At 28.9% G+C, this 27,746-nt stretch overlaps 3 protein-coding genes and 2 long non-coding RNA genes across 7 annotated transcripts; 2 read left to right on the top strand and 3 right to left on the bottom strand.

Moving 5' to 3' along the window:
- Window positions 1-3,780: 3,780 nt before the first annotated feature.
- Window positions 3,781-8,583, top strand: LOC101511755 (probable mitochondrial import inner membrane translocase subunit TIM21). Its single transcript, XM_004495424.4, has 7 exons — window positions 3,781-4,046; window positions 4,168-4,262; window positions 4,786-4,967; window positions 5,246-5,294; window positions 6,163-6,282; window positions 6,598-6,783; window positions 8,161-8,583. The coding sequence occupies exons 1-6, from the start codon at window positions 3,932-3,934 to the stop codon at window positions 6,766-6,768; spliced, it is 732 nt and encodes a 243-aa protein (XP_004495481.1). The 5' UTR covers window positions 3,781-3,931; the 3' UTR covers window positions 6,769-6,783; window positions 8,161-8,583.
- A 1,597-nt stretch (window positions 8,584-10,180) lies between these two features.
- Window positions 10,181-12,481, bottom strand: LOC101511007 (uncharacterized). Its single transcript, XR_012162792.1, has 2 exons — window positions 11,872-12,481; window positions 10,181-11,428 (listed from the first exon to the last, which is right to left on the bottom strand). It is a non-coding gene; the product is annotated as an uncharacterized lncRNA (long non-coding RNA).
- Window positions 12,482-13,047: 566 nt separating this feature from the next.
- Window positions 13,048-13,881, bottom strand: LOC140918655 (FBD-associated F-box protein At3g52670-like). The gene has a single exon (XM_073368095.1). The coding sequence runs from the start codon at window positions 13,879-13,881 to the stop codon at window positions 13,048-13,050; it is 834 nt and encodes a 277-aa protein (XP_073224196.1).
- A 4,340-nt stretch (window positions 13,882-18,221) lies between these two features.
- On the bottom strand, window positions 18,222-19,478 carry LOC101508854 (uncharacterized). Of its 3 annotated transcripts, none has more exons than XR_003472365.2 (4): window positions 19,228-19,468; window positions 19,026-19,076; window positions 18,780-18,948; window positions 18,229-18,498 (listed from the first exon to the last, which is right to left on the bottom strand). It is a non-coding gene; the product is annotated as an uncharacterized lncRNA (long non-coding RNA). The 3 variants fall into 3 exon arrangements; XR_012162826.1 differs by having other exon boundaries at window positions 18,235-18,498; window positions 19,026-19,332; window positions 19,414-19,478; XR_012162825.1 differs by having other exon boundaries at window positions 18,222-18,498; window positions 19,026-19,468.
- A 4,588-nt stretch (window positions 19,479-24,066) lies between these two features.
- Window positions 24,067-24,891, top strand: LOC101508540 (putative F-box/LRR-repeat protein At3g49150). The gene has a single exon (XM_004495951.3). It carries the CDS (start codon window positions 24,067-24,069, stop codon window positions 24,889-24,891), a length of 825 nt encoding a protein of 274 aa, XP_004496008.1.
- Window positions 24,892-27,746: the final 2,855 nt, after the last annotated feature.

The raw sequence follows: 27,746 nt of genomic DNA, 5'->3' as shown, positions 1-27,746 counted from the left end.
AAAATTAATTATATTATTTTGTGAAGTGCATACACATATCAAACAAAGTGCAACTATCAATTATCAAATAACAGTAAAATACAAAAATTGTTTTATACTATTTTATTTTGAATGTAAAAAATTTAACTTTATAGTTGCAGTGAAATTCAAATTTTAATAGAAAAGACAAAAAGATACGTGTTGACAAATATCCTTTATGATTGTTCATTTAAGAAGAAAAAATGTCTTTAAATAAAAAAGTGTTTAATTTAACATGTGTCGAATGAACTTGTTAGTTGTATGTGTTGGTTGAGTGGTGACTGGTTGTGCTATCGTGAGTTTATAACTTTCCGGTCGCAACCATTAAATGTCCAAATGTGTATAGTTCGATCTATTAACTAATCAATTATAAATTTTTGATTATTTTTTATTAATTATGAATATAATAAATTATAATCAATTGTTATTAAACACTAATGATATGATAAAATATGTCCATTCTATTAGGGTGTGATTGGTATGGGTGAAATAGAGAGGGAAGAGAGAAATTGCAAAATGAGACTCAATTTCTTTAGTTTGGACGAAGAGAAATTGCATAGAATACCCAACAACGGGTGAGACCTACACCTTTTCAACTTCTTCGCTGGAGTGTGAAGAAAGAGCGGGCAAAGGTATTCAATTTTTTGTTTTCCTGTATTACCTTCACTGGTTTTAAAAAAATGAGTTAGAGGTTAATTTTAAGCGATTAGGTATTGAGTTGATTTTTATTTATTTATTTCTTACACAACAACAAATTATTATATGGGGACTTCTAAGATATATCAAAAAAATTAATTTAGTATTATTAAAATTAAATCACCAGAATAACATGTTATTTATATATCAAAATTCTTAATTTAATTAATTTTAATAGATACTATAGTAATACATACATAGACACATTAGAATTATAACTACATTAATATTTAAATTCAACTAATTTGTTTAAATTTAATAATTAATTACTAAAATAATAAAAAAAATAATTTAATTAATTAAAAAAAAATGATAATTAAAATAATAACTAAATTGTATTTAAAAAAAATTACATTGATTTTTAACATAACGAGATTTTTGTCCTTTTCAATTTAAGCACATTTCTATCTCTTCTATTTATTTTCTTTTTCTCTTAAATCAAACAATATATTAAAATCACTCTATTTCTTACATATTTCTCATTTATTTTTCTCTTCTTATATTATTTCTTAACTCTTTCTCTCTTCTCAATTTCTTAAAACCAAACACACCCTTAGACTATTTGATAGATCATCTTACAACGGTTTAACTAATTAATCATTGCCACATAAAATTGTTTACATACAGCTGAAAACTTAGACCACAAATAGGTAGCCTACTCTCATTTTTCTGCAAATCTTAATTATCTCTCATAATCTCCTTGATCAATCTAGATACATTTGTCTTTAATTCATTCTTTATAAGTTTAAAAATAATATAAACTTAATACTATTATATTTATTACCACAAAATAAACAATTTAATTTAAAAATTATAATAGATAAATAATTATATTTTATTCGTTAAATAAGATCAACAAAGATATATTATATATTAGGGTTGAATAAGTTTTTAATCTCTATAAATATATTATATTTTGTTTTTAGCCCGTCTAATTATTTTTTTTTTCAATAATGGTCCATTAAATATTTTCTGTCAATAATTTTAATCTCTGCTTTTAAATAAATAATTTATTACTTTTATGATATTAATAATTATTGTACGTAAAGATAAATATGTAAAAATAATATACTTCTTAAATAAATTTGTTATTATAACTACTTTTATTAATATGCGTAAATTTTGTTGAAGGATTTTATACTAAGAGTACGATGGGGTCAATCCTTTGCGCATAATCATGTTATTCAAAACATTAATAAATTAAACTAAAACACATAAACCAGGAAGTTGGACATTTGTAGTTTCTATTATTTGAAAAATGTCAATAATGCAAAATAAATGACAGAGAAAAGTTATTGACAAGATGTCATATGTAAAATTAAACTGCTAAACTCAGTTGGAAAATAATCTCCACAAAATTTTAACTTTTTTTTTACTTATGAAATGATTCTTTTTAAAGAATTATAAACTCAAGATAAACGTAATAAAAATTAATATTTAAAAATTAATTTTGAATTAATTTTTTGTGGAAAATTCTTTTAAATTGTTGTCAATATAATTGCTAAAGAATCATTAAAAAATATTTGGCGATATTTCAGAAGGAATTAAAACTATTTGCATGATAATTTTATATAGGTTAAAAGAATGTTTTGTATTGAATTCGAACTTAAACAGTTGTTTGAGTTAATTATGATGAAATATACTATCTCTTATAAGAAAAAAATATGATAAAATCGTGCTACATAGATCAAAATCTACCAAGTGGACATATTTATGATTGAAGTCGGTTGCAAATAATATTTGTATAGATTATGTAAATATATATATATATATATATATATTTATATATATATATATATATATTAAAAAACTAATATGTAAATTAATTGTTATATATATACGTGTAAAAAGTTTTATACAATCAACGGATAAAAAATAAATGATCATATTATGTCTGAATTTAGTGTTTGATAAACCAACATGATACGATAAGTTAATCTAAAACTATATTTTATCATATCTCTTTAGTTGAAATTTCTATCTTAAATATGAGTTAAGTTATAAATAAGTCGAATATGATAAGAACAGTAATTTAGCCAATTGCCTTTATAAAATATAAAAATAATTTATAAAATATAATCTAAAATATAAAAAGGTAAATCTAATCAAATATAAATATACAAATAATTAATAGAATTTGATATTAAAACATTAATAATTAATTTAAATAATATTTATGATTTTATCACAAGGGTAGTTTTGTCTTTTTATATGACTAAATAAATTACTAATTAAAATTATAAAAATATGAAAATTAATTGAAATTTTAAAATAAATATAATTTATTTACAAGGGTATTTTTACCACACACATGTCTTTATTTATATTCTAACAAATAAAATAGAATTATTTTGTTACTCATTATTTTTTTTTTAAATTTAAATTATTTATTTAGTAGTGTCAACTGATAGTACTAATATAAAATTATTTTATTATTTATTTAATTTTTATTTTTTTTTTAATTTATAATATATTAAATATAATAAGTTAAATAAAAAAATTAATATGCAATTGCTCACGATGATAATTTTAAATATAATATATATTATATCATGTAATATCATGTAATATCATGAAAACACGTGTATTAAATACACGACAAAATAAAATGTTATATTCTAATTGTTATCATGTGTGTATCAAACAGATAATAATAATGTCTATCATATTATATATTTATGCAACTTTATATTCTATTATATTTCTATCATATCCTGTACATCAAATCAATCTTAGATGATAATTATTATAAAAATTAAATATTTCTAATAACTTAATAATTGTGACTGATTGACAATGCAAATACTATCTACATTTTGAGTTATAAAGTGATGCAGTGTAGATTAGTAGTTAAAAGCAATTGAAAATTATAAAGACAATACTCAAGAAAAACAATAGATTGTGTCTCTCTCAATTTTTATGAATAAAATTGTGACCTAATTATGGGGATAAATATTTGTTTTTGTGAGTTTTAAATATTTTTTAATTGATAGACTAAAATGTATATTAAAATTTGTCTATGAATTAAATATATATATTAAAAAGTATAGTAATTGAATCTTATTTCCTTTGAGAAATGGTGAGATAGTTACCCACTTTAATGCTACTGGAATAAAATTGAGAGGCGAGGAAGGATTAACATCAGAAAGCGGCGCCGTTTTGAAGTGAACCCTCGTCACCATTTCCGCAGTGTTCTCTTCTGTTTTCCGCATCAAACATGTTTCGCATCCGCAGAATGTTGTCTTATCGTGCACTCTTATCATGTACCCGCAATGCACATTCCTCATCCGAAACGCGTTCTCTCATTCGTTCCCATCCCCCTTCCTTCCTAGGTCAGTACTACTACAAACACCTTTCACTTCATTTTATTATTATTATTACTATTATTCTCTCACTCATTGATTTCTCTTTTTATTTTAATTTTAATTTTTCCCTCTTTTTTTCTTCTTCTAGGAGTAGGAATCACAGAAAACCATGGATCAACTACCTCTTTTGCAAGACTCATTTCTTCAAAAGCATCGCAAGAACAGGGGAAAAGCTCAGAAAAGGTTTCATTTTCACCCTAGTGGTTAATTTCTTGCGATTAATTTAACAGTATGCATCCCTCGGTTACTGATTTTAATTAAGGAATAATATTTAGGTTTAGGTTTTTTTGTTGACTTGAAAAAATTCCAATCACCAACTAGAGTTAACACATATGTTTGACTTGTATTCAAGTCTTGAATTATCATCCACTTGGTAGAATATATGTAGATTCTATTGTAAATCCTTGTAAGTGTTGTTAAATGGTGGCCGTAGTAGAAGGAATCTTTTTTTTTTTTTTTTAGTTTAGTAAAAAAACCCTCCAATCTATTCTCTATGCATGTTTAGGTGAAGGCTTCATGCTGCCTTAGTGTTTTTGGCAGTGCCATTTTATAAAAGAGTAGCCCAATCGATACTTAATAGTATGGTTATTTTTTCCCTATGTTTCTGTTGTCATAGAATGGCTGTGTTTCTACATGGCCTTTTGTTTGGTGTCATTTTCCATTGAACTATGTGGCTTAATTTTTTATATTAACATTTGTTTTGTAGACGAAAAAGGAGATAACAACTATTGAGGATCCTTTTGATTCTTCTCCAACATATAATATTCCAGAGAAGCCGGTAACATTTGTGGAAGGGGCGTCCTACAGTGTGATCATTCTTGCAGGGCTTGGAGTTGCAGCAGCTGCTGGATATGCTGTTTTCAAGGAACTTATATTTCAACCCAAAGAGTAAAGAGTTCAATCTCCTTGCTCATACTATGTTATCTGAAAGGAAATTGCTAGTATAAATGCAATAGGTTTTGAATGAATGAGTTACCATGCTTATTGATCGTTGAGTTTTGGGCTGTCCTTATTGCCATGTCTTACTCAACAACCACCACAGAGTCTACTTTGATTCTTTTAATTTTTTTTGCTATGTAGCATTACTCAATCTAAAAAGGGCATAATTCATTGTTTTTTCCCCTCTATTATTTTATCCTGCTCTGATTGTTATAAGCTGATGATAGGTACAAGATATATAACAAGGCTCTCAAAAGAATTCAAGATGATGGTCAGGTGAGTGATGCTTTTCTCTCACATCCATTTTTGTGAACACACAGAAAACCAAAATACAGCATTTCCATTAAAAGGAACTTAATATTTGAAATATTCAGTCCAATAACCTTCAGTTTGTGTTGGTTGGACATGAAATGAAGGTGATCATTCTGCAGATCGCTATTTATAGGAAGAAGCTATACAAAGACAACTAAAATTGGGTGATGGAATGGGTATTCAAACAAATCTTGATGGCTTTTAATGTCAAATTTTTATCTTTTACTTTTGCTAATACCAAAATGCTTAATGCTCTGTCGTCAGTGTGAAAATAACAGATGCCTCAGTGGCAATTAATAATATCTAATATAAAACCACTAGGATTTCTACCTATTGAGTCAGTTGTTGAAGATCCTTTCAATTCGCAGTAAGCTAGGTATGGGTGTCTGATAGGTTATTGCATGTAGCAGTGACGTTTAGAGAAGGTTTCTTCAGAAGGCGCATCCATACCAGTGTCGCTGAGTAGGTGGTTGGAGTTGGGTGAAGGACTTTTGTATATGAAAAATACCAATGTTCCATATTTAACTTGAGCACTTTACCTGTTAAAAAAAAATGAACACTTTACATTGAACGATACTACCCCTTATATGCTTCAGTGAACAATGATTCCTGCAACATTTTTTGGCATATATAAATGAATTAAGAGTGAGTCCATGTCTTAATTTTGTTTTTGTTGTTATTATTGTAAAGCCCAAATTCTATAAAAGAATTGCACACACCAAGGAACTAAATAAAACAATGATCTGAATGTTTATTTTTGGTAGTGAGCAGTAGCCGATTCTCTACCAAAAACGTTTTCATGTTCACTTGTATTGGATTTGCTTCGTACCAGGTTAGAGTGAGGATTGGCTCCCCAATTACAGGTTATGGCCAGGAGAGTAGAAATCGTGCTGCTCGTCAAAGAATTCCCAACAGGGTTTGGACTGATGAGGAGGGTGTTGAGCATGTAGAGGTAAATTTGTTAACATGTAATCAAATTTGTTTGCAGATACATACGCATTTTAGGATAATTATTTTGAATACAGCCTTGGGGTCAAAGACCTTTCATAAAGGAGGGAGGAGGTAAATATGAAAATGGAAAGGGTAGAAGAGGCCAGGTTCTAGTAGACAGTAGTACTTAATTGGATGGATACATTATTGCATTCTTTCTCTGATATTCAAATTCTTAAATTTTGTTTTTGGTGGAAGATCCTTGATATTTAGCAGCTGTGCCATTTCTATTATTAGTATAATTTGCTGCTCTCAAATATATTCATTTGGGTTACAGGTTAATTTCTATATCCGGGGCCCTCATGGACATGGAAAAGTATTCTCCGAGATGTTCAAAGGAGCTGACAGTGAGTGGAAATACACATACTTGATTGTTGAGATTAGAGCACCAACTCCAGCACAATTAATTCTGGAGTCATATATCCCAGCTTACAACACAAACAAGTAGCCTCGAGTAGAAAAGGTATCATTCTGCACTGTTGCCTGATTACTCAGATTGGCGATGGTAGATAGTTATATGTGTTTCTGTTAGAATGTTGAGGTAGTACTTTTCACAACACAAATTCTAGGTGAGATTACTCAGCTGCATTGTACTTCCTACCTCTATCAACCTTGGATAAGAAGTACTTCCTCCAATCTCGATTATAAGCAAAAAAAAAAAAAAAAGGTTTGGTGGTATAAAATTTAAGAAAATCCTAAACTAATTTTACTTTATTTAATGATATCATTCATAAAATGTCCCATTAATTTAGAATTTAAGATTTCAATAACCCATTTCATTCCGTGATACAAGCTTCAATGAAGAATAATTTGGAGAATGCGATTATATTTTTTTTATATCATATTAAAAAATTTAAATGAGATTAACTAGTATTCTTAATTAGCATGAGTTATTTATTTATTATGCTTATATTCTGAAAAAGAAATGAAGTCAATCTGAAGTGGCAAAGCTTCAAAATGTTATTAACCTAATTATCTTATGGTCACATGCAATTAATTGGTGTAGACCAAGTAGTAAATACTAGTATGCAATGATATATCTTTTAAACCGTGCACTTGGTCCTTTTCCTTCATGAATGGCCCAAATATTTCACTCATGCCCTTACTTCATTGCTTGTTTAAAATTTTTGGGTAATAGGTGCTGGTTTGGCTGGGTATTATTATCTTGTACATGTCAACCTTGCATAATTGAGCCTGAATTGTTTTTGCTAGATGGAAAGTTTCCTTTTAACCGTTGGTAATTTAGTGTCTGTCTGGATAATGTTCTCAAAAAACACCTATGGAGAAAGAAATATTAAAAAGGATTAGTAATAAAGTTGAGTCTCTTATTAATAACTCATAAGTTCATATATCAATGTTTCCAAAAGCTCTCCCATTTAAAATTTCCATAAATATCTGAGCTTGTAATGTGTTTTTCACAAGAACAAAGACCATAAAAGCTCCCATAAGTTTAAGTTAAATCCAAACTAATTGGGATTTGGTTTATTTCTTATTACTCCCTTCGTCCCACAAAATTGACCTTTTTACGAAAAAAATTGTCCCAAAACAATTGACACTATCAATTTTCAATGTAAAATCAATTGTATTTTTTCAATTGTACCATATAATTAATACTACATGCACCACTCCTAGTTCAATAGCTTCCACTTTACATTTATGATTTATGTTAATGGTAAATAAATAATACTTGATATGGTTCGTTTAAGATACTATTCTCTTTTTATTTTTACATTTTTCTTAATCTGAATGAAATGATAAAATATGTCTATTAATATGGGACATGGGGAGTATCGTGTTGGAGTTTATAAATAAGGGATCTACTAATTTCATTACTTTACAGGTCCTTGATATTTGGTCTAGTCTGTAGGCCGCATTTTTCGTTTTCAGCATTGATCACCTTAGTCAGGCAGTCCATGTTCCGTAAGGGGTGAAAGTTGAAAAAAGGAAAGACAATTAAAGTACCAAATAATAGGGGAATCTGGAATTCAAATCTCAGGTTCAGTATTTTTTTTACTTTCGTTAAGAACCTGCAGATGCAAGGAAGAGTTTTGTGAAGGATCTTAGTAACAACGACGAGAGTGGTTACTTTGTCATTGATGCGGATTGAGAATGCCATGTACACTTCTAATTCATTGTTACTGCTGACAATTTCATATAGCTTGGTTTGTAAACTACTACATTGAGTAGCCTGAAGGGGCATGCTAATTTGTTAGGGATGAATCAAAACGAAAATTAATAATGGATACTATGAAGGTTAAGGCTATTTTCTACAATTTTAACACACCAAGAATCAAAGTGCTATAAAGCTAACAAATTGGCTTGCTTAATTCGCCTGCTGAAATGGTTTTTTTATTTATTTTTTATTTTTTTTAATAATACTGAAATGGTTAATTTACTAGTGTTTACTCCGCAATTGAAAGAGAAAGAGAGAAAAATAATTTTAAATTTCTCCAAATTGTGCAAGCTTAGTTCTTTTGAAGATAATTGCATCAGGTGGTTGTAGATAGAGGTGCAAACGAGTGAAGCCGAATACTTGAATTTTTAGTTTGGCCTATGGGGAGAAAAAACTTGAACTTGGCTCATTTGGTTTTATGGGTTTTGCTAACAATTATCTTAAAAGGATACTTATTAAGAAATTCAATGACAAAATTTACATTGAAAAAAATGTTAAACTTTTAATAAAATGAAAATTCTATTTTCAATTCAATATGAAAGGCATCTGTTAGCATTTTAAAACTTGAATCCGACTTTTTTAGCTTATTTATTAATTTCTTTTCGCATTTATGGACACTGTTCTTAATTTTTTAAGTTTATGAATTTAGTATTATATAAATTTTTAATATTATTATATGATAATCTCCAAATAGTATAATTATAGGGTTTATCTAAAAGTTGTAAACTATTGTATTTTCATATTAAAAGACCATTTAAAGCACAAGTGGAAAGATTATTATTGATGATAAAAGAAGAAGCTCGCCTAAGCTAGTTGATTTTGTTGGAATTTGAAAATTCAGTTTTTATTTGTATGGAAAAAACAAGAGCACCTAGATGCTTTAGCTTTTAGATCATTTTCTGTTTTGAGCTTAAAGTTAGAACCTTACTAATATAGTAATAATAAAAGGTTAAAATTTAGTAATTTTTTGAGCACTTTTGATCCTTGAAAGATGATGAAATTTTTTATTAAGGTTTCAAATATGTGAAAATACTGTGCATTTTTCCTCCCACAATCATCATGGGACTAAAGTGTTTTCCTCATATTGCTATTGTCAGATTTAAAGTCGCAGGACTTGATAATTGTTAACACCGCTCATGGTTGTGGTTGATAACCGTGAATCGTGGTCCGACAATAAGAGTTGGTAGAAGATTGATGTTCATGAATATTTTTTGGAATAATTTAAGATTTTATGGTTTTTGATTTGGGAAGAAATTGAGTTATAATAAGATGGAGAATATGGCTTTGTACATGAACTTCTTCTTCATTTAATTTTTTTATTTAAAAAATAAGACAAAGAAGAAGTTAATATTCAAACCATATTTGATATTTTTATTTTAATAAATAGTCATGCTGACTAAATTTGGGGGAAAATTAAGAGGGAAGCTACAAAATTAGAAAGGGAAACACTTTAGTGGATGAAAAAAGTGATTTTTTATTAATTTATGTTTGAATAGTCTTTTTTTGAGCCCGGGGATTTCTATGGTTTAACCACATGAAAGTTGCTCCCTCATTATTTGTTTGGAAAAAGCTCATCCGCTCCTAATTTTGTTCAACCGCCCCCAATACACAATTGAAAGCAAGAATCCGATAATATATTTACACTACCCTATCGAAAATTAAAATTCAATAAAAAAAACGTGGGAGGTTAGATGAATATCTATTTTTAATTTTTTTTTTATAGTAGAAGGAGCCTAAGCCCATAAGAACAAACTATAAAGGAATGAGTCGGGGAGGACTAACTCCCAAAAGAACACAAAGTAAAACCTGTCCCAAAGCAGTAGGAGGTTGCTCATACACCATCAAAGTAGATTCTTGAAGATAGTCATTGTTTGCTAGAATATCAACCCAAGAATCAGTCTCCCAATATTGATGCACGGCACGAACTTCCCAATTTTGATTTAAGAGACCCTGGATTTTACGAAGGAGACTCCTTGCATTCATAGATATATCTTCCACCCTTTGAATGGCCGCAACAACAATAGAAGAAGCAAGAGCCAAACCGTCTACCACTTCCTAAAGTTCCGCAATAAACACATTGCAATATCCAAGATTCTTGGAGAAGCCAAAAAGTCATCTACCGTCGGAGTCACAAATTAAACCACCGTACCCAACAATCCCATTCTTCGACGCTCCATCCATATTCAATTGACGAAACCGTTAACAGGAGGACACCAACAGGAGGACACCAATCGATGTTCACCCGATCATAGATTTTCTTCACACAATGCACATTCAGCTTTGACGCCACATTATAACTTGAGACCGAGTGGGAAATCAGCTCCCATTATAAGTCGAACAGGTCAAATAAAAGCATCTAATAAGTTGTGGACCAAATGGCATTGCCAATTCCCATTAACATCACAAGTGAAGTGGTTTGACAATTTCAATACACACCAATCGTGTAAATTACCAAAATAAAAGCTGCCCAATTATCTGGAATGATCCATTGATTCCAATGGTCATTGCAATGGGACAACCTCTAACAAAATGGATTGCTTTCATACCTATTTCTAATAAGTTTCAGACATAAAATAGTCATAGTCAAGCTATAATTTGATTTATGTAACATACATTGAGTTTTTAAATGAATCCTTCGTTATTCCCTGTGTTGACTTAGGTGCGTCTTGGTTACTGATAATAGACCAAATTTTAAAGAAAATGAAGCTGTTCTGCGTACTCCTTTCACAGGAACAACATGAATCAACTGCAATTCATACAACACTGTATTCTTTAAATTTAACACACTTGCTGAACATAAACAGAAATGCATAGTAAGTACTATACGCTTGATCAACAGACCTCTCAGTAAAATAATCAGATAGACTGGTCCACTCAATACTCAATAAGTTTTAGGACATCTAATATAATTGCATGAAAACCACTCTTCTTTCACCTGCAGAATTTCACACAACAAATATATGAATATAAATTTTAGGGTATGATTCTATCATAACAACACATAATAGTTTTTTCTATACACACATAATAGCTGACCCTGAATGAAACTGCACATATGGAAAAATCATCCAATCAACAAATTAAACCTTTTTCTTACAATCAATTATAGCACTACTAGCTTAATGTTTCATTAAATAGTTATAGAGTATGTCAATTTAAATCACAAACCATCAATTTAAAACCTTTTCCGAAGCCAAACGAGTAGTGTGGAAAAAGATACAACGAAAACTGAAAGTGAAAAAAAAAAAGGAAAAGAGAAAGTACAATATCCATCAACTTCGTGAACAAAATAATCCATATCAAAAGAAAATTATTTTTATCATCTTTAATTACATTGCATAATGAGAGAGAAAGGGAGCACCCATATTATCATGTTACCTGAATAGATCTCGAGGTGATTGTATTGATTTTACGTCACTGAGGAAGACTGAAGCTCAACCTTCACCCCATGAGGTACAGAAGACGCCCGAAAAGGAGAACCATTTACGGTAAAAGAAATTAGTTTCGGCGTGGATATCACATATTTGTAAGTTGGTTCAGGTCTCATGTTTTTTTGAGTTAAAGTATCTTTGATAGTCAAATTGGAAAGTGAAGCATTGATTACATTGAGGATTCCTTCCACATCGCGGGAGAGAGAGCTAGGGTAAACTAAGACACACTCATCAATGTACAGATTGGTTAACTTTGTACAAGCTGAGAAGGGTTCAGCATGACCACTTTCATCTGCTTGAATCCCAACAAAGTCAAGATGCAAACTTTTTAAAGCTGGAAGGTCGAGATGCTTAGGGAGTCTAGTTCTTCTCTTGACATCATACCTCGAAACCGAAATGTAAATAGAGGTCAAAGAATGACAAGAAAAGATAGAATAGGGCAAACCAATATTGGATGGGACAACTATCTTCAATTGCTGGAGATTACGAGACATAGCATGTGTTATGAGACCAGTGAAGACCTTATGTTGAAAAGAACCATGGCGATTGACAGACCTCTCAGTAAAATAATCAGATAGACTGGTCCACTCAATACTCAATAAGTTTTAGGACATCTAATATAATTGCATGAAAACCACTCTTCTTTCACCTGCAGAATTTCACACAACAAATATATGAATATAAATTTTAGGGTATGATTCTATCATAACAACACATAATAGTTTTTTCTATACACACATAATAGCTGACCCTGAATGAAACTGCACATATGGAAAAATCATCCAATCAACAAATTAAACCTTTTTCTTACAATCAATTATAGCACTACTAGCTTAATGTTTCATTAAATAGTTATAGAGTATGTCAATTTAAATCACAAACCATCAATTTAAAACCTTTTCCGAAGCCAAACGAGTAGTGTGGAAAAAGATACAACGAAAACTGAAAGTGAAAAAAAAAAAGGAAAAGAGAAAGTACAATATCCATCAACTTCGTGAACAAAATAATCCATATCAAAAGAAAATTATTTTTATCATCTTTAATTACATTGCATAATGAGAGAGAAAGGGAGCACCCATATTATCATGTTACCTGAATAGATCTCGAGGTGATTGTATTGATTTTACGTCACTGAGGAAGACTGAAGCTCAACCTTCACCCCATGAGGTACAGAAGACGCCCGAAAAGGAGAACCATTTACGGTAAAAGAAATTAGTTTCGGCGTGGATATCACATATTTGTAAGTTGGTTCAGGTCTCATGTTTTTTTGAGTTAAAGTATCTTTGATAGTCAAATTGGAAAGTGAAGCATTGATTACATTGAGGATTCCTTCCACATCGCGGGAGAGAGAGCTAGGGTAAACTAAGACACACTCATCAATGTACAGATTGGTTAACTTTGTACAAGCTGAGAAGGGTTCAGCATGACCACTTTCATCTGCTTGAATCCCAACAAAGTCAAGATGCAAACTTTTTAAAGCTGGAAGGTCGAGATGCTTAGGGAGTCTAGTTCTTCTCTTGACATCATACCTCGAAACCGAAATGTAAATAGAGGTCAAAGAATGACAAGAAAAGATAGAATAGGGCAAACCAATATTGGATGGGACAACTATCTTCAATTGCTGGAGATTACGAGACATAGCATGTGTTATGAGACCAGTGAAGACCTTATGTTGAAAAGAACCATGGCGATTGAAGTCAAGAGTTCGTAAAGGATAATCGCCTTGACTACGAGATGACACAATATCAGACACACATTCAGTGAAAAACCAAGGCTTGCTAAATTCAGAGGTATTTAATTTAAGATCAGGGAGGTATTTCCATAGATTCTTCCACCTTTTCGACAAGACACTGGTCTTAACAACATCTTTTATCATCATATATGACATTATATGAAGCAGAATTTCATTGGGCAAGTCATTGAGATTGTGTCTCTTCATCTTCACCCTATCACTCATTCTGCCTTGCTGGCTCGATTACTCTAATTGTCTTGTAGTAAGATCAAAACCAATGGGTTCAGATAATATTTGATGGAACACAGTTACTCACTAAATTTCTTGCAGATATAGAAACTACACACAAAACAAGCAGGGAAACCTACTGTCAACATTTTCTATTTTGATTTCATAAAATTTGTGTTCATTTTATTTTGACAAAAGACTTTTGAAGATTACAATTATTATAAAGAGAATATGAAATGTGAAGACGCAATTTCGAAAATAATAATGAAAACAACTTTTTGACATTTTCTAGAAACTAAGAAAATTATTCACTTAATTAAATTTTAGAAAATAAAAAATAATCTGCAATTTCAGTGGTGATTTAGGTAGTAGTTCGAAATTGATGTAAAATTCAAGAAGAAGCAAGAGTAGTTAAAATACCTAGTGATATGAAGAGGAGAGTGAATGAATAATTTGGGATTGAGGTCGTGAGAAGGATGAGTGATGATGGAGGTGGCGACTGGCGATGCAATCCACTCTCATCCGATCTACCAAATCTCAAAATTGCATTCACTGTACCTCTCAACCATTGGGATCATGGCTTTTGATTCCGTTTGCTCTTCCATAGTTAAAATATCTTTTTTTTTTGTTTTGAAATTTTCAAAATATTTTACTAAATTATTTAATAATTTTGAAATTATTAAAATATCATCTTATCTTATCTTGAATCTAAACAAACTAAAAATATAATGTTGTTTTGATCTTAATTATAAATAAAAGTATATATTTTACACTTATTTAAAAAATAATAATTAAGTATATATATTTAATTTTATAATAACTAATTTATCTATAATTATTATGATCATTTCCAACAAAATTAAAATATTAAAGAATTAATGCAAATAAGTTTATCGAAGGTAGAGTAGTAAGAAACAAAACAAACTTAGTATAGCTCAAAATTACTCACAACAGGAAGATATTAATTATTATGATCACGCCTTCAATGGTCTTAAACAAACTTCAAAATTTGGTATGGCAAAATTTGTACTTTTTTAATGAAAAATGATTTTACAAGAAAAAAGATAAATATTATTTTTTTAAAAAAATTATCTAACAAATACATGTTGATGATATTATGTTCGGTATTATTAATGAATTTCTTTGCATGAATTTTTTGATTATTTATTCTTATATTTTTGTTTCATATTTTAACGTGTTCTTGATAAAACTAACTTAAAAGTAGTTTATAATTTTTTTTAGATAATTACAACATACAACTAACTTGAGTTTGCTTTATAAGAAATCAAAAGAATATAAGTTACAATGATTTTGAGATATTGACTATGCTGGACTTCATATAGAAAGAAAAAAAATCAATGGTGAATGCTTTTATTTTAGTGATAATTTCATATCTTAGTCAAACAAAATACGAAACACAATTATTTTATATACAATAAAAGTAAAATATATTGCAAACATCAACTTGATAGTATTTATGCTATTTATCTTATTAGAAATTCTATTTTGTATTTTAAAATCAAATATTTTAAAATTAAATATAACTTCATAAGAGACGAAGTTTAGAAGAGTGATGATTTGATCATTTACATACTTTAATTCCGTAGAAGAATAAGATGTATTGCTTGGACAAATTTCGGATTCTAGGAAGTATCATGCAATCCATTTTGCCATCATTTATAAAATTAGTGACACTTCTACTTAGAACCTCTTCTGCAATGCATAAAAGAAGAAGAGGAAAGGGATCTTCTTCCCTAGCTCCCTAATCCAGATGACTTACCATTGATCAAGGAAGGATATAGCTGGGCGAGGCAAAGAAGGGATGAGATCTAATTGAAAAAACAAACATTAAAACCAAATGCCTTAAAACCTTTAAATTAAAGGTTATTTTTTAGGTAAAAAATAATCAAGAAGTTAAAAAGTTAATTGTGATACGTATTTCATTTTTTTTTTTTGGTATAACACATATTTCTTTTAATTTCTACAAAATTGACAAAAAATTATTAAACATTTACCACCAAAAGTGTAATTATATATTAGTTAAATATTTTCAATTGGTCGTGAGAATATAATAAATAATTTAAATAATATCATAAAACTGAGTAATATACAGTAATTATAAACACTTTTCAATTAAAATATTGATTAAAAAATAAAGCTATCAATCATTCTTTTATTTTTTATTACTATAAAATCCACTTAAATTTTTGGTAATGATATTTTTATAGTTGCAAGTTTCCTTAAATAATAGAAGAAATATATTGTAAAATTGTATTGATAATAGCATTAATTTCTATATTTGTTGAATATAATATAAAGTAATATAAACTTAATTATTATTTTAAAATATTATATCTATATAATTAAAAATTACTTGTCAGTTTAATGATAAGAGTTTAACTAATACATAGTTTAAATTTTATATGGAACTATTTTAAAATGACTATAATGTTAATGTTATTATTAAATTTCTCCTTCTCTATTTTCTTTTTTAAATTAATAGTTACTTGATAATTAAGATAATTTATAAAAGTGTTGGGATGATGACAACAATTACAAATTAAATTTTGCACATAATTTCAAAATCTTGGGAATGATTAAGGTATTATTAATTAAATTAACATTAATTTTTATTTTAAAATATTTTCTTAGGGAATATAAACTCCGCTCCTTGAATGTTATATTTTTGGCACAATTATTCGGTCACTTAATTTAATTTTATATATCATTTATTTATTTATTCTTGATTTGGTCATTTATTTAGTTTTATTACAAAAATTCAAAAATATAAAGAATGAAAATAAGTATTTATTTGAAAATTGAAATTATAAATTTGATTAGAAGATGATAATTAATTTTATGAGTTTTGTTTGAAAATTTTAATACATTTTTGTAAAATAAAGATAACATTGTAAACATTTTAAAACATAAAATATCAAATTATTTACTTAAAAATTAAATAAATGACCAAATAAAAAAAATAACTTAAGTACCGCAAGAATAATTATGTCTAGATTTTTTATAAAAATAATCAATATTATAGATTAATGAATATTAAATAACTAATTCATAAAACAAAAAAAAAAAAAAATCATGTGAGCATTGCTGCTAATGAATAATATATAATAATCAAAGCTTCAAATAAATTTTCCCTGAAAGGATTTGTAAATAACTATGTAAGTTCATCCTATATTATTCGATTTTGAAATATAATTGATAATAAGTAAGAACATTATTTGTCCAAGCGTTGCTTCTATAATAAAAGTTTAATTTTATAATCTTATAACTTCTCGTACAAAATTATAAAATGGTCATTAATACTACTTTTATTTCATAATAATTCTCATTTCCTCAAATATCTTTTATAAAAAAAATAAGAATATTTGATGGCTGATATAGTTGTGATTATTTTTTAAATAAAAATTGTGTGTATATAAAAAAATTATATTATACATTATCAAATATTATTTTAGTGTATATTAGAGAAAACAGTAAATTAGTCAAAAATAGAAGAAAACTTTAATTTTGTTTTAACTTTATTTAAAAATGTAAAAATTATTTGTTCAATAGAAGAAATATAGTGGCAGTATAGAGTTCACGAAATATAGTGCACGAGTTAGGTGATAATCTTTTTTTTTTTTGGGTAGAAAAAAGCAAGAGATATTGTAGAATATTAAGACTTTCTAAGAGATATCACATTTACTAGTATTACTTTTGCTTAATCACATTGATGATGTAATTTAATGTTATACAAATAACATTAAATGTTATTGAATTTAAAAAATATTACATCAATTATTAAATAAATGACAGTTGTGAATATTATTTTAAAAATATTTTACCATAAAAACACACTTAAACTTTTTTATTAAATATTTAATATTCAATTTGAAAAAACACTACAAAAAAATTGACTTATCGTGACATACAATAATGACTTATCGTGATATACAAATTTTGTAGGTAAACGTCAATAATACTTTGAGTGACACCCAAATATAGTGTCAACTTTAAGGGGCGCCCTGCTACACTTTGAAGACTGTCACTAGATGTTATGAAGAGTGTCACAAAATGTTTTTAATTTCTACCTACAATAATGACTGTCACTAAAAACTAGATAAATATAAATAAAGAATTAGTCTATTTCTACGGTATTGTCTGTCACTAAAACCTAGAAAAATATAAATAAAGAATTAATATATTCCTACAGTATTGTCTGTCACTAAAACGTATTATTATTTATTAAATTAAATTTATTTTATCTCTCTACTAATTGTAATTCTAAATTATTAATACCAGTAAATTAAATTTAAATTTCTAATTTATTTTTATTAACTGATGTCATTGAAACATACAATAAAATATAATTTAATTTTACTAATTCTATTAAATGCATGTTACTTGCATTCCTAGCATTTTAATTATAGCACTAACATGAGTATGATATCCTTGTGGCAATATTGAAATGAAATTAGATCATAAAAAAAAATATTTCTCCAATATTTAAATCATAAAATCTTTACAAAAGTGATATATTTCTCCACTTATGAAGAAATATTACCAGCTACATGTCTTGTATAACAGTTTGAGAGCAAAGCTACAATATTCATCGACCTAAAATATTTCAAGATGATCAAATGTCAGAACCAAATAGGTTAATTGCCTTTTTAGGCAAATACAAATAGTATTGTCTCCAAATATGTCTCGCGTAACAAAATGAACACACAAGCATATGCAAAATGTCACTAAGATAAACATGCACAACATTGTTTTGCATCAAGGAAATAAAGGCTAAGGAAACATTCTATATTGATCATAGCATACTTAACTAGATAAATGAGAGACTTAATTAATTAACATAATAGTAAGAGGGAAGCAATTAAAAAAACAATTACCAAGGAATTCTCCTCTTGCATCCCACGGTCGATTTTCCAAAGACTTTCCAATAATACCACCTTTCTTATTTAGACTTCCTTCCTCGCCGTTGTAGTGTGGAAAATAATCATGGAACTTTTTGCTCCCTAGTTCGTTGACTCCATTAAAGAGAAAGCTTCTTAATAAATCCTATGGCGCAAAACACAAAGTAAGAATCGATAGTTGTAGAATCTAGAAGAATCGATCTGAACTTAAATTCAGTTCACCTTGGCAAGTGTGTCACCTATCAATTTCTTCAAAACACCTTGTCTCGGATCCTACTTTCAAAATATTTCCACGAACAAGGAATATTTAAAAACACAAATCAATAAGCCTCTTTTTGACAATATTTTATACTAAATTTGATATAGCCACTATTAAACGACACTGCTTCCAATTAGACAAAAGTTTGAGATAAATCCAAACTACCTTTTCGGCTCTCCATGTCAGATATCTATGCTGTGCTTCAAGATTGTCAAAAATTTGATATTCATCTGTCTCTTTTACTGTCGTGTCTATCAATTCCAACCATATCTGAAAGGCTAATGGTCATCAAGATAAAAGAATTACAAAGTAACAAGGGCAATTATATATTAGAATGCTCGGAATTAATACCTTGTAATAATCTCGGAATGCCGAATACAAAACATCATACTTTTGCGGGCTTGAAGTAAACTTTTGCTTATAGAGATATAAGATTCCTAATCCCAATTAACTAAGAAAATCAAGAAACAAATCATAATAATACCTAAGTATTACGGAAATTTATCTTAGGAGATAAGCTGATATACTCTAAGATTACAAATTGATTCTCCGAGATACAATAAGATACTATAACACAATATATCTGCAATTGGGATTCTAGTCAACACTCTGTAGCCAAGTTTTAAAAAATTTATCTGCAATTGTGATTGTGACCACATCTAAGGCTTTTTTATGTTTCTCTAACCTTGCTCCTTAGCACACTGTTTACTTATGATAAACAGTGTAAATTACAGCCATGTTTTGTTTGTGTAAACAGTGTAAATGCCAAAGGGCAGGCAGTACAAGTACATTTAGTAGAAAACTTAATGCTAGAATCTAAATTGTTCTAAGCGACATCCCCATCAATCAAAATGTGAACTAAATAAGGCTGTGAGGGTGGAATTTATGGAGTTATCCATGGTGTAAAAACCTTTTTGTTGAAGCAAAACAAACGGTGTTTCAGATTGTATTAAGCAAGAAGATTAACATGATAAGGCTTAGTCAAATAAGTGTCCTGGTTTTTAGCATTATTTGTTAGTTGATTTAGTCAAGTTTGTTTCCTTAATTCTTGTTAGTATGTCACATTAAGTGGCATTGCATGGTTGCATTTGTAATACCCACTACCTGCACTAGTCCCATTGTAATCCCTAGTTTCAGGTTGCAGCTGGTTGGTGAAGTCGTCATGGGTACAGGACAAAATGACAAATATTTAATCCAACAAAAACAAAATACTAAACAATCTACCACTTATATAATTCTCCCTTAGATGTCAACTTGGGTTTTGAACCTAGGCCAAATGGGTTAATGTTGCATTTGGATTCAATTCACACCTATGACAACGAAAATTTAATATTAAATGTTCAAGGACACCCATTTTATATTAAATGTTGGATTTGTGATATTATTTGTATTCCAAGTAAGACTTGAGTTTTTTTTTTTTAATAAAAATTTAGACCATCAATTGCAGCCAATAGCCCAATAGGTCCATCAAAATAAATATCAGAAAACTTAGATTCTCATCTCAGCAAATCAAATTTAAAATTCAAATTTAAAGTAAGGAATCATCCAATGATAGAAATCTAATAACTACAGTGACCATGTGGTTTTTTGTGCTTGAATAATCTATCAGGTCAATATATGCAACATGAGGTATGGACTATGGACTGTGAATTAATGTGACAGAAACGAGTGGACCTATTTAACTCATTAGTCAAAGAAATTTGTTGTACAGTAATCATCAATACTGTTTGAATAAACAATTGATAAGGATCATATAATATGAGTAGGTCAATTTAATGCAGCCTTAGTAGTTAAGGAAATTTAAATTACTAAACCACTGTTTCTTAATGTTAATTGCTTTTCTAATTTGTTTAACAGGACTAATATATGAATGAGTAAAACTATCTAAAATGAAACACATATGAGTATAACAATACTTGGAAGTTGAGTAAACAAAGGTACAATGTCAAAAACAATCAACATGGCTCATTTGACTTTTTATAAAAAATTGTCACATGCAACCTAGATTTGGTGGATTAACACCCATGCAATGCAACCTGCGTTAAGCTCAAATGCATGGTAAACTGGTGATTTGTATAATATTGAATTGAATGTGCAAACTGCCAATGGTTTTGCAATTTGGGGAAATGTTGGAAGACTGCAAAAGTACTAGCCGATAACCACTAACGAATTCCAATTTGTTTTGGTACTCATAATAACTAATGAATGAATGAAAGCTTAAAGAAATAAGTATAAAAGTGTATTACCAAGACAAGCAAAACCAGCAGCTGAAATCACATGCAGTTAATAACATGAAAAATGGCCAAATAAAATAAAAATACCTTAGCAACAGCTTTTGGTGGGTATTCTCCTCGTAGTCTTGTATCAACACACTGCCTGACCTTATCGTCACTGAGTTTAGGTATAGCCTAAAACACACATCAATCAAGATCATCTAGAATTTCCAGTGGACAGAGATCATCCCTAATGCACTCCTCTAACTTATATGAGTCAAATTAACGGCTGGATTCTTTACAACATATGGTCCACCACTTTCAGCAGCCTTATGATACTCCTCCTCTTCGCAACAGCTGAAACAACTCATGATTCTTTCCTAATAAAATTAATTCATAAACCTGTCAGACCATACTAATAATAATTCACTTTTAAGCTTGAAGATATAGTCCATTCAAAAAATAACAATAACACTTCTACAGTTCCATGTAGATTCTCATTGCAAGAAACTAGATACATCCTGGTGATATTGCAATATTGAACAATTCAAATATCATGAAATAAAGAAGGAAATAGTGTATTTGTGTGGATTTTCTCTGCAACCACATTGAGTGGTAATATGAAGTATTATGTCAACATAGCTTCATTTCATTCGCATAGTATAAAAACTTGAATAGACAAGATGCTTACACTCAATTTTTGTTTTTGTTTTGCAACAGCCAATGTTACTAACAAATAGTTTTGTTAATCTAGTTAGTTTTTTTTGCTGAAAGTGGGGATCGAAAATGCGGCCTCCTTATCACTTTACTCCCTAACTCCCCCACCTCAATCACCAAGCCAAACTTATATCCCCTAGATAGATGCTTACACTCAATTGATTTAAATATCAGCTAAAATTTGCAATAATTGCCTACCTCTCAGACATCAATGTCATCAAATATTAAATATTAAAAATTAAATATTACATGATCCTTGAACAACAAAGGAAGGCAATTGAACCATGAAATCTTCACAGCATAATATATCAATGTTCGTCTACAATTCGATAAAACTCAACGCCCTAGTTACAAAACTCAAATCTCAATCGAATGAATCTAATGAATGCTGATCGAGTCGGTTTCCCCCAATCAGACAAAACTACTATCAAAATTCAAGCCAGTAGTCACAGATCGGTCCAAAGCAAAATCAGTTTTGTTAACATTTGTTAAATGAAAAAGAAAAAAAAAAGCTCATCCATAAACGAAATTTTTGAACCAAAAAATTCAAACAACAGATGAAAATAACAAGTACATGATTATTATTATTTTGGTAAATAAAAAAGGTAAAGTGTTACGTTGAAGGATGTGATAGATGGATGAGTACCTGAAATGAGACGAAAGAGCGAAGACGCGTAATTGAGGATTTGAGTCCGCGAAACGGGTGAAAGTAGCGCAGGATAAATAGAAAGGAGTGCATAGAATAAAGGAGGTGCCGAACAACCAAGCTTTTGACTCGGTTTTGAGTTGGAATTAGAACTACAATAGTTGTGTTGTACTGTTATTATTGTATTGTTGAATCTGAATCCTGAGCTTGAATCGTAAAATGCTGAATCGTAAGAGAAATTCGATTGAGATGAATAAGAATTGAAGGGGAAATCTATTAAAGAGGAAATTGAAGGAATCAATTGAGGAGGGAATCGATTTTTTTTAATAATTTATGAGATGAAATAGGGAGAAAAAATTGAGAAGAGCTTCAATCATTCCTTAACCTTTTGAGCAAATTTGAGAAGAAATATGGAACAAAAGTTTCTAAGATCGAAATGGGAGAAAGGGAATCAATTGTTGGGTGAATTTTGAGCAAATTTGAGAAGAAATGAGGAAAAAAAATTTTGAGATGCAAACGGGAGGAAGGGAATACGATGAAGTGGAGTGTGGGTCAACCAGGAAAAAGTGTTGGTCAACATAAATTAGAGTTTTTTTTAAGTACTATAATTACTTTTAGTGAATATTTGAGTTTTTTTTTTAAGTTAATATGATGTGGTGACATAAATTAGAATAGCTGACACTCTGTCTGTAGCTAAAAGTAATTATAGTGACAAATAATGAGATATCACTAAAAGTTGAGTGTCACAATAGATGTTTTTTTTTGTAGTGAAAGTTTACTTTTTTATTTTTATATTCCACATTCAATATAATATTATTAATATCAATTTACTGTTTATTATATTTCTCCATATTCTTATTTTCTGTTTTTATTAATCTACTTTTAACTTTAGATATATTTTTTATTTATTTAGAAAATCTAATTATAAATAACCAATATAAAAAATCCGTTAAAAACAGGAGTACGCAAAATGATTTGTTGAATGGTTATGAAACATAGTACGAGGTGCTTCACCTTAAATGGGCGTGAAAGATAACAAACTGCAAATTTTACATTACATTTGAACACAACACATGTCTTTCATGTAGTTAGAGATGATTCATTCACGAAACAGCTACACGCATTCACAAAGTTTGATCTTACATCATTACTTTCACTTGCTCACAAATTACCAATCTTTAAATCAGGGAGTTAAATAAACCACCGTCTTTCATTTCCTTCAAATATATCACTTCCATTCCAAACAAATCACACATTGAATCATAGTTTGTTCAACTTACAAGGTATTTTCACTCGTTTCTTCGCGTGTTTGTTCAATTCTAAAAATATCATGCATCATATATTATTTATTTATTTTTTTAAATCGAAGCGACAAAGACTGAATCTTATATATTTTTCGTTTTTATTTTGGTCTTACTAGAAGAGCAAATGGAGCCACCAAGGAGGAGTGAGAGGCTGAGGCAAAAGAGAGACAGATTAAGTGACTTGCCAAACGCAATTCTGCTTCATATAATGTCATTCATGATGATAAAAGACATTGTCAAGACTAGCACACTCTCAAAACGTTGGAAGAATCTCTGGAAACACCTCTCTGAACTAAAATTAAATACCTTTGAATTCAAAAAACCATGGTTTTTTGCAGAATGTGTGTCTGATATTGTGTCATCTCGTAGTAAGGGAAACTATCCCTTAAAAACACTTGATTTCAACCGTCATGGTTCATTTCAACACAAAATATTCAGTGATCTCATTGAACATGCTATCAATCGTGGCGTCCAGAAATTAAGAGTAGTTGTCCCAGCAAATGTTGGTTTGCCATATTGTGTCTTTACTTCTCATTCTTTGACTTCTCTTTATATCTCAGCTTCAATTTATGATAAAAGAAGAACTAGACTCCCTAACTATCTTGATCTTCCTTCTTTAACAAGTTTGCATCTTGATTATGTTGGGATTCAAACGGATGATAATGGTTTTGCTGAACCCTTCTCAAGTTGTAATAAGTTAAACAATCTTTTCATTAAGAATTGTTGTTTTGTTCATCCTAGAGATATCTTTTTAAAGGTGGAAGGAACCCTTCATGTAACCAATGCTACACTCACCAATTTGACTATCAACAATTATGACCCCACTTACAAATATGTCATATCTGCACCAAACTTAACTTCTTTCATTGTCAATGATTCTCCTTTTCAGCCATTGGATATGCCTTGTGTCAACATTCATCATCTTCACTCTTCTTCTTCATTCATGTAAAATCAATATCAACCTTTAGATCTCTTCATGTAAACATGCATTATAATAAGACTGCTCCTAAGTTTTCTTTCATTATTACCTACTGAGATCTATTTAAGTGCTTTTCCCCCCTAATTGTTGGCTTTTATTTTATTTTAGTATTTAAATAACTCATTGCTCTCCACAAAATGGATTTTTAAAGGGAGACGCGCGTTTTTTACATAAAAATAATCCATATGTGTAGGCCGATCTCTTTTATACCTTAAAGAAAAATAAAAATAAAGAGAGATGTAATATATTAATGATGTGATAAGAAGACACAATTCAAATTGATAAACTTTAATAATATATTAAATTTTAATATTAGATGTATCTATTTTTACAAATTCGGATTTATGATCTCTTGTCAAGTTTTTACTGTTAGTTATAGTTTATTTAAAGACGTTTTATTTATTTTAATTAGTGTCAATTAAAGGAGTTAGGATTCACTAATTTATATTTCAACCACCGATTCAAGATTACATGGCTGAAATCAATTTCATAAGTGTGTATAATCCACTTCCCAATTGAAGACACTAACTAATAGCAAGATTGTCAAATGTCAATATCATCTTTCTAACCTGTTGCAAATTATTTTCTCATTGCACATATAATTAACAAATTTGAAACACAAATATAATACTTTATAGTGGGTGTCATGTTTTGTATTTAATAAATATATTTGTTTTGTCTTGTATTTCATAAAATATATTTGTCTCTTATTTTATGTCAAATTTTATTTTTCAATATCATTGCTCTATAATTAATCACGTAATAATTTTTTGAAAGTTTTTTAGCATAGGAAGTCTCAACTCATTTAAGCACACTTTTCTTCATGGAATACACGACTATATAGTTATTTATCTAAAAAATTTAGTACCATAAAATGATGAAGTTACATAACTCTCTGTATATATATCTTTTTGGCTTCGGAGGAGGCAAGTGAATCTATGCATGACTTGTGATTTAAATTTGTATAGTCTAATTAATTATTTAATTAATGAACCACTAAGCTAGTACTGCTATTATTGATTATAGGAATATGTTTAGTGTGCAAATTGGAAAATATATTTCCATGTGTGCAGGTACATTAATAAGAGTAAGCTACTATGCATTGTTATGATAAAATCATATCATTCATATTATATTCATATATTTTGCAGGTGACAGAAGATTGGTTTTCGTTTGAGTAGAATGTCTATAGACTTATTAAGTGAATATTAATCATGTATATATTTGATATATGACTGAGGTATTTTGTCATGTGTAGTATGTATTTCTGTTCATGAGTGTTATTCAACAATTGTGTTGTAGGAGTTGTAGTTGATTCATAGTTGTTCTGTTCCTTTGAGAGGAATAGTTGACTAGAAAGAAGAACAACTTCTGATGTTATAGATTGAAAAAGGAAAATGTTGTTTTCAAGATTTGAACTCCAGATTTTTGTATCACAAGACGGGTTTTTTGTTTCTTTCTTTCAATAACTAATTTTCTAAATTTTTTAACCAAATTGCTCCCTTTTCAAAAAATATATATCAATATACTTTCTTTTTCTTCTACAAGTCGTCTTTATAAATGACGACTTGCTTAAAGAAGTCTACGTTTGCAAAGGTGTATTCCTTAAGTAATTTTTAAAAAAAAAAATCAATTTTTTTTTCAAATTAAAAAAATTATATATATATATATATATATATATATATATATATAAAATTCATAAAAATACATAAAGACAAATTTTAAATTACATAGATTGATTATAGTTGTCTACAACATTTAGATAATATTTTCGAGTATAATCAGTTAACCGACATAGTCTACATTTTCTTAGCATTTTTTCAATTTTTTTAACAAATATATATAATTAATATAATTCAGTAATAAAAAACATTACAAATTTTTACAAAAATTTTGATAAAATTAATGTCGAAGGTGGCCTCCAGTATCACATTGTTGAGGTTTTCTCACACGTATGAAAATTTTATAAAATTAAAATGGCTTAGAGAAATATTTTCAATGTTAACTCCTGAATCGTCGGATGAAAAAATAATTATACATTGTAGAGCGCATATATTTTAGAATTGATCGACGGCATATTAATGCATGACAAATCCCACAACAGAATACATATTATGTCGTTGTACTTGTTGAGAGATTTGTAAGAGACGGGAGAATACAGTTGGGGTTCAACGTGTTTGACAACAATTTATAGAGAATTGTGTCGTTCATCTGACCTCGGTGTTATGTTGATCGTGGATGTTCACATCTACTTCAAACCGTCGTGGTACCATATACCATTTCTTGCACCAATAAGTAATCTTGAGCCTCATTTTCCGTTCGCAAAAAGGTAAATATTATATGTATAAAACTATTAATTAATTCACTAACGTTCAAATTTATTTTCGTAAATATAGTCGAAAGGGTATGAAATTTGACAATACACCTCGTTATCACACTGCTAGATATTGATAAAATATTGATCACATGACCGTTAACGACATAATATATTAAAACGTTAATTTATTTCTATTATGTGTGAGAAAAACTCGGCAATGTGGTATTGGAGACAACATTTGACATTAATTTTATCGTATTTTTTTGTAAAATTTGTTATGTTTTTTATGAATGAATTATATCAAGTATATATGTTTGTTAAAAAAATTGAAAAAGTGCCAAGAAAATACAGACTATGTCGGTTAACTGGTCGTACTAAAAAATATTGTCCAAATATTACAAATAACTCTAGTTAACTTATGTAATTTAAAATTTGTGTTTATGTATTTTTATGAATTATATATATATATATATATATATATATATATATATATATATATATATATATA

This window comes from Cicer arietinum, chromosome 4, assembly GCF_000331145.2.
Source record: "Cicer arietinum cultivar CDC Frontier isolate Library 1 chromosome 4, Cicar.CDCFrontier_v2.0, whole genome shotgun sequence".
NCBI classification, from domain to species: Eukaryota; Viridiplantae; Streptophyta; class Magnoliopsida; order Fabales; family Fabaceae; genus Cicer; species Cicer arietinum.
This window is presented reverse-complemented; position numbering and strand designations above follow the sequence as displayed.